The 12648-nt window shown below is 39.9% G+C and overlaps 1 protein-coding gene across 1 annotated transcript in view; it reads left to right on the top strand.

Moving 5' to 3' along the window:
- LOC139729977 (chromatin-remodeling ATPase INO80-like) overlaps window positions 1–12648 on the top strand; it is a 141344-nt gene that overhangs the window by 31379 nt on the left and 97317 nt on the right. Inside the window, exons 23-25 of the mRNA XM_071640893.1 lie at window positions 846–973; window positions 4285–4379; window positions 4630–4861. Coding sequence (XP_071496994.1) covers window positions 846–973; window positions 4285–4379; window positions 4630–4861 — 455 coding nt within the window. The remainder of the gene's footprint in view (window positions 1–845; window positions 974–4284; window positions 4380–4629; window positions 4862–12648) is intronic.

Below are 12648 nucleotides of genomic sequence, written 5' to 3'. Positions count from 1 at the left end.
GTTTTTCTCCATATCTCGCAAATGGTTCAAGGTATCTTCATGGAACTTAGTATATATGCTTGTACCGATGGGCAGTGATTATCTAGGGAAGTTGGGGGTCATGGGTCAAAGGTCAGGGGGGTCAAAGGTCAAGGTCAACTCCTCAAAATATCACTACTTTCCTTAAAATGCAATATGCCTGAAGGGTTTTTTTTTTAAAAACTTGATGTATGGCATGTATTACCCAATATATATTTTTGGGGAAGTTTCTTGCCAAAAGGTCAAAGGTCAAAAGGTAAAAGGTCAAGTGAAAGTGCTAAATTGCACTTTTTCCTCCATATCTCGAAAGTAACTCAAGGTATCATCATGAAACTTACATATTTATGCATGTTCAACCTAACAGTGATTCTCTTTGGAACTGTGAGGTCAAAGGTCAAAGGCCAGGTGTAGATAATGCTATTTTCCCATTTGATACTGAAATTATACTTTTTCTCAATACCTTGAAAATTACTCAATGCATAAACTTATAAAAGGGTCAAAAGTCAAGTAAAAATCATCAGTTCCCCAAATACCTGCACTCTGACATTTTAATCATTCATCCAGTTGAACCTAGTTCTAGGAAAGTGAACTTTCAGCACATTTGTGTCAAACCTGTCATTTTAATATTTTGCCAATTGTGTGAAACTGTCATCACACATTGTCAAGACATTGTACTATAGACCTATTAGGAGAACCATGCATTATGGCGGAGGCATATCAGTAGCCGTAGCGATATATCTAGTTTTTTTTTCTAATCCAAGATGATGTGTTAGATTGTTCCACTTGGCGCATGGCACTGACTTACTTACTGTTCACTCTTTCTACAGATCGAGAGCACTTGGTCACAGACTCAGGGAAGATGTACGTCTTGGATGAGCTCTTGTCCAGATTAAAAGACCAGGGCCATCGCGTCCTGATCTACTCCCAGATGACCCGTATGATTGACATCCTAGAGGTCAGTAAATTGTAGTGGTCAGTGGCAAACCTCCCCCCCCCCCCCAAGCCTTTGTCACATTGTAATTTGTTGCAAAGGAGATCACACCGAGTTTGGCAGCCACTCAAGACCACCAGTGGCTTTGGAGACTGATCTTCAAGACATAGAGACAGACGCTTAATGGATGCAATGCCAACTTCTTATTTGCCAAAGCAGATGCCTTCAAATGCCTTTAAAGGAAACGAGATGCAGTTCTGTGTCATTGTGTCAATATAGGACAGCCATATATTATAGGGCCAATACAATTTAGGCAAATGCACTCATAATATCATCACTGTGATTGATTGACTGTTCAGTAAGTATGGATCTCTGTAATAATGTGATTGTAGTTGATTAGCCATAAATGTACCCAAAACAAGGTGGATTTCTGTAAAATGTGATAGTAGTTGATTAGCCTAACTATACCCTAAACAACAAGGTTTTAGGATTATTTCTTTAAAAAGTTGCCTATTTAGAATTGAGTTCAGGGCTGGTTTGTTTGTTGAATAAAAAAAACCGCACACAATTATTTTTTTTAGCAGAACAAAAGCAATTGTGGTCAAATATTTCCTTCAGAATTATATTATACATCTTTTGTAAGATTAGTTTAAAAAAAAAGGGGGTTTTCAAGATCAATTTTTTTTTCTTTAATGGTTTCACAAAAATATTCTGGGGCTTTAATGTATCAGCAAGCACAATGTATTCAGCCAAATAATTTCTGAGTTTTAGGGGTCAGGAATCTTGCATGGCTTGGACCTCAGTTGTGGTGTAATGTTCCCATAATGCTGCCTGGGAGTAATTACAAAGTCTTTAGTAAATCTCTGCTCCTTAACACCCAATTCACTGGCCTCTTTATTCTTATCATTAGGTCTTTGTTCGTGTGTTTGATACTATTTTAAACAAAAACTTTTGAAGTGCCTCATTGTCTGTTACTCGGTCATTAGACTGGCAGTACGGATACATCATGTCATAGTTGATCCACGCTAAGCCTTCTGAAGAATCTTACCAATGGCAAGCTTGCTACACTTGCCAGGGTCAGAGAGTCAATTTGGAAGGTCATTTGCAAGGTCGAGATGACCTCAGGAAGTAGATGATGCCCTCAGGAAGTAGATTATGCCTTTTTGGCATGGGCTTGTTGCACCCACTGATCAGTGGTTGCACCTGTTTAGCCACTTGTCCCTTATTGTCCTCACTCAGAATGAGGATGCTTTTTCTGAGAAAATGTGTGTTCAAAGACTCAGCAGTAATAAGACTTTGATCCCAAGAGAAGGTGAAGTTTTTAATGAAAGCAATGGAGTTGCAGCAGCAGATTGCTTTAAAAAATCTTGGCGAAATTTGACATGCCCCATACGGCATTATGGTGGTTCACTACTCAACATTTAAATGGTTGCAATACATTCTTAGTCTGTCACTGATTTAGTCGTATTTTTATTGAAATGTAGCATTTTGCTTTTGTTGGAAAATAAAGATGAAGATTTTCTTTGAGGAGATATCTATGTATTCATGTGCCCTGATATGACCAGTTGTATCAAACTTGAGATCACTTTCTTCTATTTAATCATGCAGTTGAGTCGTATATGTTGAGGGGCATTCAGATCAAAACCAGGATGTATGAGTTAAATTGCTAACATTATTGTGTGATGTCATATTCTAGGATATTGGGAAAAGGGTGTCTTCGAACTGCTTGGATATTTTTATAGACATGTACCTCTGGTTGTGAGGGCCGTGAGTTGAAATGTCATTACTATTGGTCTCATTGTTCTTCAATAAGACAACTGATAGACATCACTCAAGTTGTATCAATGGGTGACTTCTAGGATGTAGGACATGAATACTAATTTGAGAATGTATATACTGTATATGCTGTTATTTTCGCGTACAGATATTTTCGCGAATGAGGAGGTCACGGACACTTTCGTGAGATGTTGTTTTCACTTATTGACATGGTGGCCTTCATAAGTGCACTATCACTTTAGCGCTTGGTGACATTTTCGCGTGTTGTTAAATTCATGGTCCAACTGTGATTCCAAAGTTTGCGAAAATTAAACCCTCGCGAAAATAACAGCTTATGCAGTATGAGAGTGCTGTGCTAAGCAGATTGGCAAGTAATATGTGACCGCAAGTATGACTTTGACATTTGATCCCCTACCTTGGTTGTATAGTCATGGGAAATATCGGCCCTAATTTCATATATGTGGTAGTTCTCAAAGCCATTGTGTGTATTCAGTCCATAGACTAAAAGAAATGCAAAATTAATTCACCTTGCACACATGTGTGTCAGCATGCATTAAGCATTGAATGTCTCATAACAGATGTGATATGTCTCACACATTTACCCAATTGTAATTGCATAATCCATGAACAGACTTTAACCCTAAAAAGACTGGGCTATTTTGGTAGCTCGAAAGACTGGGGGGGGGGGGGCCTAAAGGGCCCCCCTTAAGATCTCGGCCGCGGATCGCGCGATCGCCGCGGAAATTTGCACAATGGTAGTGTGCGATGTAATCTACATGATCGCATATTTAAATTTTCCAAAATAGTCTTCTTTTATTTTATTTTAATTAATTATGCTAATTTATGCGAGAAATCAGACTCTTTGATCTAAATCAGTAAATAAAGCTCCAAAAGTGCTCATTTTTGGTCTAATTATTTGTGGCATTCTTGGCAAATGCACTTGAAAAAAAATTTGGTATCAAAATTAATTTCTTATTTATTTTATTGTTTTATGAATTTCTTATGTATTTCTTTGTTTTTTCGACCTTTTGTTTTTGTTGTTCTTTTAAACAAAATTTGTGGAGTCAAAATAAGCATATTTATATGAACCATGTGAAAAAACTCAATTTGCATTGACTTTGTACACAAAATCACATTTTTGAGCCATTTTCAGCCTCACGTGCACGTACAAAAAGTTATGTAACTTCAGAACCGTACCCCCGGGCGTCACAAATTTGGTGTCAAAATGTGCACGAAACTCGAAAGAAAAAAGTCATAGAGCATCGTGGCGAGAGCATTGCCTGTTGCAGAGTAATCACGCGAAATGTCGAGGGGGGGCCTTTTAGGCTTTTTAGGCCCCCCCCCCCCCAGTCTTTTTAGGGTTAAACCACCTTCATGAAATATTGACCATTGTCTGAAAAAAAAAAACCATGATGAAGTTGTTAATATTTCTACTGCTTGGATATGTTTTTGAGACACTGCAAATATCATGCTCATGTTCAAGTTATGAAGATTAGGCAAAATCATGCGTTCACCAAACTACTCGTAACAACTGAGCGTGTGTTTCTATGTTTTGGTAGGAGTTCATGTGGCACCGCAAGCATACCTACATGAGGCTGGATGGCTCGTCCAAGATCTCAGACCGCCGTGACATGGTGGCTGGCTTCCAGACAAGGTGAGTTTCATTTCATCATTTGCATACTGAAGCTCAGAGTTGATGCTAAGTTTTAATGACAGTGGCCTTTTGAGTCATTGAATGATGATATGAAATACTTTTGGGCCTTTCAACCCTACTCTAGGAATATTGGGCATTGCATTTGCGACAATGGCTGTGCATAATGCCTCATGATTGTAAATTGCCTCATTCTATGTTATGGCAAGATAACAATCGGTGACATTTTCCTCCGTTTTCCTCAATGTGCTAGGTCCGACATCTTTGTTTTCCTGCTGAGTACCCGAGCCGGCGGTCTGGGGATCAACCTAACTGCAGCTGACACGGTCATCTTCTACGACAGTGACTGGAACCCCACTGTGGACCAGCAGGCCATGGACCGTGCCCACCGGCTGGGCCAAACCAAGCAGGTGACCGTCTACCGGCTCATCTGCAAGGGCACCATTGAGGAGCACATCTTGGAAAGGGCAAGAGAGAAGAGTGAGGTAGGAAACAAATTCAAATTTATGTCTGCTTTGATTACGGGTGGGAAAAAAAAATAACTAGACAAAAACATTATTGGTAAATCCTGTTTGTTTGCTTGTGTTTAGATTTATTTTGCTAGGCCACTAAGGAAGAGCACTTGTATAGTTATCCACAAACTGTCATAGGCCTGACAGATTTAAGTTCCCTCCAAAGGACTAGGCAGTGGGGATACAGCACCCTGCCCATGGACACAAGTGCTACTGGTCGTGGACTTAACCAGGGACCCAAGAGATTGAGAGACTTTGGTTTTGTCCAATAAGCCATGGCAGCTCCTTGGGTGATGACGAAAATGTCAAATATTAACCAAAAAGGTTCACCAGAAGTACGACAGTTTTAAAGCGTACCCAGTCGTGGTTGCTATTGAGTGTTTTTACATTACAATATATTGGGCCATAGTTGTATCCATTGCTCGCATGAGTGAATTGCATGCAGTTTGTTCTATGTGCGATTCAGTACTACTGCTTGGACATGATTCAATCATCACGAACTTAGCAGCATTCTACACACTCACTACTGAACAGGGGAGGGCGCTTCCAGAATAAAAGTTGGTATACCATCTTTTTTGTCTATCTTAAGATGCTACCAAACAACTCGATATCCTGGCAAATTGCACCAGCCACACAAGTTTCTTGTTAAATCTATACAATATGTAGCAAGCAAATTCCAAATGATGGAAGATGAATGTGAAGGTCCAGCCAAGTATTATGTTTTAGCTTTAAGATTTGACTGTCTCACTCTGAAGACTGATATTCTTTTAGAATTTGATTACAAACATGAGGCTGATTTTGCCCCCAAAATAATAGGGGGAAAATACGCCGAACAGTAACTGCTTATTGTCAGTTCTTGATTTAAGAAGACTAGGAAACCTCGACTTTCTTCCCCAATTGAGATGAGACTGATTATTGGAATCCGAATTAATTCTCCTGAAATCTTCTGTGAAGGCTTGTAATCCACTTCAATAAAGAGTTGGAAATAGATATCAAAGCACAAAAGAAAATAATAATAATGATACAAAATTTTCCATCAGTATCCTGTGTGAGATGGCAGTGTTGATGGTTGATGAGTATCTGTCACACTTAGTCACATATCTTATCAAGACACTCCCTTTTTAGGTCTCTTTCTCAAGCATTGATATTTGATGGGTATGAGGATTGAGATTTTGCATCATTTTGTAGTCCAGTGCACTTTTATATTCTGTATTTGACAACAGGTCTGTCCTTACTGATACGGAAGGATCTTTTGAGGATTGTTCTTTGGTTTCAGAAGGGGTTTAGATGATTAAGAGTATTCCCGGTCAATTTCCCATATATTATCAAGATCACATTGAAGCAGCTCTCTATAGGAAACAAACCACTGAATCCCATGCCTTTGTCATGCAAAGACATTCATGGAGGAAAACATATCTATCGAGTTATCTTGGATTTCATGCCCCCGGAAATGATAGTAATCTATAGACCCTTCCGCAGTATGATCATAACTTCTTGATGTCTTTCATTCAGAAGTCTGACAAATTTGTCGGGAGTGATATGAGCTTGGTACAGATTTCATTCCACTTGATTATTGCTTTTGTTTTTGAAGTGATTTTTTTTTTTCTGATGAATTGTTCACCAAAAATCTCATGTAATCGAGATCGCCACTACCATGGCAACTGCTATTCAATAACTGATCAGCTGTGAGCATCTACATTGTTGCCAAAGTGAATAGCAGTGACGTGACTTACAGCTATTGCAAGTACCTGTTTGAAAGAGGCCCTGCTCAATCATTGATGGGTGGTCTTTGAAAGCTTGCCAAAGTAAAGATCATGAAGCTTGACCTCTTCATACTCCAGTATGCTTTCAACTGTGTATGATTGACTCTGTCATTTTTTCCTGAAATATTCTCATATATGTCGAACATGGAGATGTTTTGTTTTGTTTGTTCATTTCCATCTGAGAAGATGGCTGGATAGCCCATATTCAGCTACTCTAAGCTGGTCTTCCATGGGATCAAGTTGGATGTGAGGTGGGACCACTTCACCGGGTTAAACACCCTGCTCTTTGCAATGAATGAATGAAGCAGGATCTTTAAAGCCCCCGTTCCACTATGCCGTTCTCGCTACGATTTGACAATTTTCTCAGGTCGGGAAGGATCGGGTAAAACCTGAGCCGATCTGGACACAGTACGATGTTAGAACGCTCTAAGTACGCTGCAGTTACGACTACCAAGTGCTTGCTACGTTCTTACTACGATGATCGGGAATTAGACATTGCGATCTCTGCCGCTGCCGGTACGCTTTAGAACGATGTAGCTACGCTGTTAGTGCGATGTTGCCGATGTTATCCGATCAATGCACGCTGTATCTACGCTCTGAACGATCTATACGATCTTATCACGCTGTTACCCCGTTCAGAGAGCTGAAAAGTGCCCGATGTGCCCCGATGTACCCCGATTCGACGGTGGGTCAGCAGTCAGTCAACTTATTAGCATGCAGAACCGAAGAAATATACTGTGGACCTCGAAGATTCATTCTTCTTTTTTTACTTTTGATTTTCAAAGTTGTTGGTGCTTCGTTATTCTCACTACTCTTTCTTCATCAGCGAGCCCGTGCTTCTGTGCCTCCAGTGCCCTGGTTATGACCCACCATTTCCCTCTCCTCTCCCCTCCTCCCCCCCCCCCCCCCCCTTGTCCACCTCGGACTTACGACCTTCTTCACTACTATATCTTTCTATCCTCTCATCAATTTTTTCCTTACAAGAGAGCCGCCATGTGTTTGTTAATGTGCGTACGTATATGTGCATGTATGTGTGTATTACTCTGTCTGTCTTTTTTTTTTTGCTACCGCTTAGGGAAATTTGTTGTTGTTGTTTTTTGCAATTATATATTTTTCTCTATGAGGGGACTGCATTCTAATACTACAAGCTCTGCTTTTTAGCAGTCCCCTCCATTTCCAGCAATATTTTGTATGCATTTACCACAGTGACGTAACTGTTATTTGTATCTATGTTGATGATTTGCCTGTATCTCTTTTACAATGTTATTCTGTTCATCGCATTGTGGTACTGATTTCATGACGTCTGTGTATATGAGCGTTTCTTTGTATTTTTTTATTATTTGTTTGTTGGAAGTGAAATAAATCAACTTGAACTTGAACTTGAAGAGCCTCCTCAACTCACGGTTCTTTTGCAGCAATGCATTGTATAAACAAAGACGTGCTGATTTTTCAAAGGATTTTTCTTGATGTCCTTGCTTTTATAGTCCGTCTTCCTCCAGTTGTAGATGATTTCATATTCTTCAAAATTCTGCTATGTCCTCTTCCTCCTCTTTCAGCATCACGTGTAGTCTCTCTTTCTTCGCCTTTTGGGTAGCTGCTTCGCTGCTTTCTTCTCTTCTTTTTGTTCATCTCTTCTTCTTCTTCGAAAATTACAGCTAAAATTACTTCCCGTTCTTGTGCCGATGTTACTACGCTCAGAAAGACCTTGTTACGCTCATCCCGCTGCGTTTACGCCGTCATTACGCTCTCCCCGCTGCGTTTACGCTGTCACTACGCTCTCCCCGCTTGCCGTACGATTAAAAATATGTCAATTTTGATCGGGGAGATCGGGAAGAAATTTTGAACCGGTTCAAAATTTCTTCCCGATCTGAAAAACTGCCCGCTCCAACCCCGACCTCTACACGCTGCTGCTACGATGCTTCCGATCCCCGTACGCTTTTGCCGCTCTCTCCCGATCTGCTAGATCGGGACAGATCGGGGTCCAAATCGTGATAGTGGAACGGGGGCTTTACGTGCATGAGTTGTTACTCTCACATACACGGGACCTCCATTTTATGTCCTATCCGAGGGACAAAGTGTTTTGCCCTTGCTAGAGGGGGCGGTATGCTCACACACAACATAGCTCAGTCCAGACTTGGGTTCGAAACCGAGCCGCGTGATCGTTAGGCAGACGCGCTACCGACTGAGCCAACTCACCGGCCGTAAATAAACTACTGTACGTATGAAAAAAAAAATCCACCAGGATGAGAAAATTGTAATGAATGACATGCATAACAATAACTTGGGAGGACACGTGTTACTGTAAAAGTGGATATTTTCGCGCGACTTATTTTTCGCGCTTGGCCGGATGAGAAGAGTTTCGCGTGTTTCTAATTCCGCGGAATTGAGACACCAAGTACAGGAACATACGGCAAGCAAAAATATTCGCGTGCTACTGCTTTTATTTTTACGCTAGTTTCTGGTTGCGCAAAATGCGCGAAAATTTCCACTTTTACAGTACTTCATATTTTTGCGGTGGTTTTGCAAATTGCGAGCATGGAGTGTGCATATGATATGGGTATTTGCTCTGTGTAAACCTTGTGTGAATGAGTGTGTGGTTGATCATTAGGTAACAGATGAATACACTCTTGATTATCAAATCACGATGATACAAAATGACATGTGATGAAGATGTGCAACAGGATGATGTGCTTTTGTGTGAAGACAAGCATGTTACAGCTCCAGTTTTGATACCACACCTGGGCCCTGTTTTATAGAGCTGTTAGAAAAAGTTACGCATGACTTTACAAACGACGGGAATATGAAGTGCCAATATGTGTGCCCATTTTTTCCCCCTTACGTTATAACAGCTAGCTTACAACTGTATGTTACTTCATCTACATTGGGACAAAAATACACCTTCAACTAAAAATGTGTGTTAAAATGTAAGAATAATCATTATCATTTGTAAATTTTAACTTTAGCTATTGAAATTCACAATGATTAGGAAACCCACTTGGCTTGTCATATCTAAGTCATTCGTAAAGTCATGCGTAACATTACGAACAGCTTTATGAAACAAGGCCCTGCTCCTTCCACGCACACACCCTCCTCAATGTGAGCACAGTGTCATTTCAGTCATCTGAGCAAGCTTGATTGTACAACAGAAGAGCTCTGTGATAGCTATTTGTTAACTGAAAGATAAATAAAGCAATACTATGATAGGTATATCAATTTTTGACTAATACCCTTGAATCAGATATGTGATGACGTAGATGAACAGCAGGGTCACTGCATATAATTGTGTTCAATGATGCAGAATATTTCATGGAAAGCAACCCTGAAATCAATATTTCTGTCATTTATAATATGGAGCTATTTTTTACACTACCAATCTTGACAGTAGTTGCGGGCTAGCAGAAATTATTAATACAGTCAAGCAAATGTCTTTCTGCGAATGCCTTGGAACAGCAGTCATATATGTCACAGACTGCTTTTCAGCAGCTAGGGATGTTAAATAAGATTGGAGTGGCAGAAGGCCGTCTCTTATATCCAGTATGCCATTTGGAAACCCAGCACAAATTGTTACCATCTGCTGTTACTCCACACCATACCCTCCTCTGTACAGATGAGATAGGAAGAAGTTGAAGAACAACAAAAACTAGTATACCTCTTGGCCATATAATGCTTCAGAAAATTATTACCTCAAGTACCGCTGGAGACTTGATCATCTTCCAATGCCAACACCTTGATCACTTCTTTTGACATTTTTTGCTCTGATTGCGATCCCTTGGGCAGTCTGCTAGTAAACTTCATGGCGTACTTGAAAACAGAATGCTGTTGTACATAAAGAGAATGCTATCATGGCCCAGTATGCAATATCATATGTAGTGTTAACTAGCAAGGACTGTTGAAAGGCAGCAACCAATATCTACTTCATTCTCAAACTTTCTGCTAACTTCCCGCTAGTGCATGTGTGTGTGTATTGTGTATCTCATTTTGTTTCTCTTTACACCAAAATGTCTATGAGCAAAGGCTGCTATTTTTCTCAAATAGTAAATTACATATAATTTCTGTGTAAAAAAAACTTATGGTAGTTTTAGGGGAGAAACCATGAATTGTGTAATACTCGTCTCCAGGCCCCATTGTTGACTAAAACGGTGATTCGGAGGAAATAAAGTGAGATTGATGACAACAGGCACATTTATCCATAGATTAAAAAAAAAAGAAGAAGATACATAAAGGCTAATGATTTCTTTTTTTTTAATATGTGGGTTTAAGCTGCCTTTTTAAGTTTGGCAAACTATTTTGTGTGCTGTTACATGTACAAGAGAACTGCCTTTACCATGTGAAATTATTCCACTGTCCAGCTTCAATCACTTCTTAGTAACCTCACGTTTTTAAAATGATATTACAATTCGGCATTCTTTTTGCGGGAAATCGTGTACATATCAGAATGTAGCACCCCCCGCATCTTCAATTTACAAATGATTCGATGACTTGCATAGAATGCAGTTCTATTCTCGATCAGCATTCATTTGTCTCGTGCGATGAGAAGTGGTGCAGTCTGCAAACGAGATATTTCCCTGCGATAGCAGATGATGCTATCACATTTCGCTTACATGCAGTAGGCAGCAGTGGACAACACGCAGGCACGCTAATTACTGCTGTAGTACAATTTGTTGATGTCTGTCGCCCACTCTCTCTCTCGCCTCTCTTCCCTTCACACCGGCCAAGCTTGCTTAGCTGACCATCTGCCACCCAATTAACTGACCTTCATGATGGTCAGTGATCGGTTACTCAGGGCCTGTCCATCGACCGACCGCTCGCCACAGTCCCCTCACCGATAGCCATCACATGGCAAATCTATCAGTCAGACCCGTCTTGTCTGGAAGGTGTCTAGATGTAGGTCGTCTTCGCCTCAATTAGAGTCTTGAAATTAAGGTCTGCAGTGTAAATGAGATTAGTCTGATGTACAGGCATACAGAGTATGATTTGACCTCTCTTTGTTTTGTTTTGTTTTGTTTTTTTTGCTTTGCTTTGCTTTTTTCCTCTTACGTGTGCTTCAGTTCTTTTATACTCTTCAGTGAGAGAAAAATTTACGGGGAAGGGAAGTGGAATAAAAAAAAACTTGCTTGTATGAATTTTTGTCTTAATGTTAAATCCGAAATGAGCAGATTAAACTCCTGGACATGATTGCATATCACGGTGTTTTAGCTGGTTTGCAAAAATTGTTGAGGAAAAGTGTAGTGGATTGCAAAAAGAAACGCATAATATGTTGGTCATGAGTTTATGGCACTGCATTTTTTATATCCTGCCAACCAGTTAGTAACATCGTAAAATGTTCCATGTTGGGTGTTCTTATCAGTATGTTTTGTGGCACTTTGGGTTATGGGTATGTGAACATTTCTGCACTCTCTACCGGAGTGATTATCGTACATTTTGTTTGTATCATTCCTTTTGATGAAACTACCAGAGTTGCCAAGTCTCCCTGAAAATGTCACAATCTATTCATGTCTGAATAAGAGAATATTGAAATCTCCCTGATTTGGGAATTATTTTCAGCCATTGAAATTCATGTAACACACAGATATCTCTCTGATTGCTATGTGGAATTGCTTTGATTTGGATGTAGGAATGTTGGCAGACCTGAACTATCAATAACCTTTGTTGCAAAGGTGCGTAGGTTTGGCTTGGTCACTAAAATGGTACAGTTACCCACACACATACACAAAAATATTATTCCAAGTGATATTGGTTAATAATGCACCTGCGATTTGTTAATGTGCCTTTAATACTGTCGGTATTTCCGATGGCGATATCTAATTACTGAAATTCCCGGTGAGATCGGAAACAACCACTTTCATCCAAGGTCAGAGTCATTTGTAGATGAGAGAAACAAATATTTCATGAGGCTACTTGCGGAAATTACAAGGTTTTACTTGATGTCTTCATCATACAAATATAATGTAATAACCTCGGCTATTTGGTAGATAGCAAGTGAAAATGATTAAGTAA

This window comes from Diadema antillarum, unplaced genomic scaffold (assembly GCF_040938485.1).
Source record: "Diadema antillarum isolate AM-2024a unplaced genomic scaffold, OU_Dant_1.0 seq00000278_RagTag, whole genome shotgun sequence".
Lineage (NCBI taxonomy): Eukaryota > Metazoa > Echinodermata > Echinoidea > Diadematoida > Diadematidae > Diadema > Diadema antillarum.
This window is presented reverse-complemented; position numbering and strand designations above follow the sequence as displayed.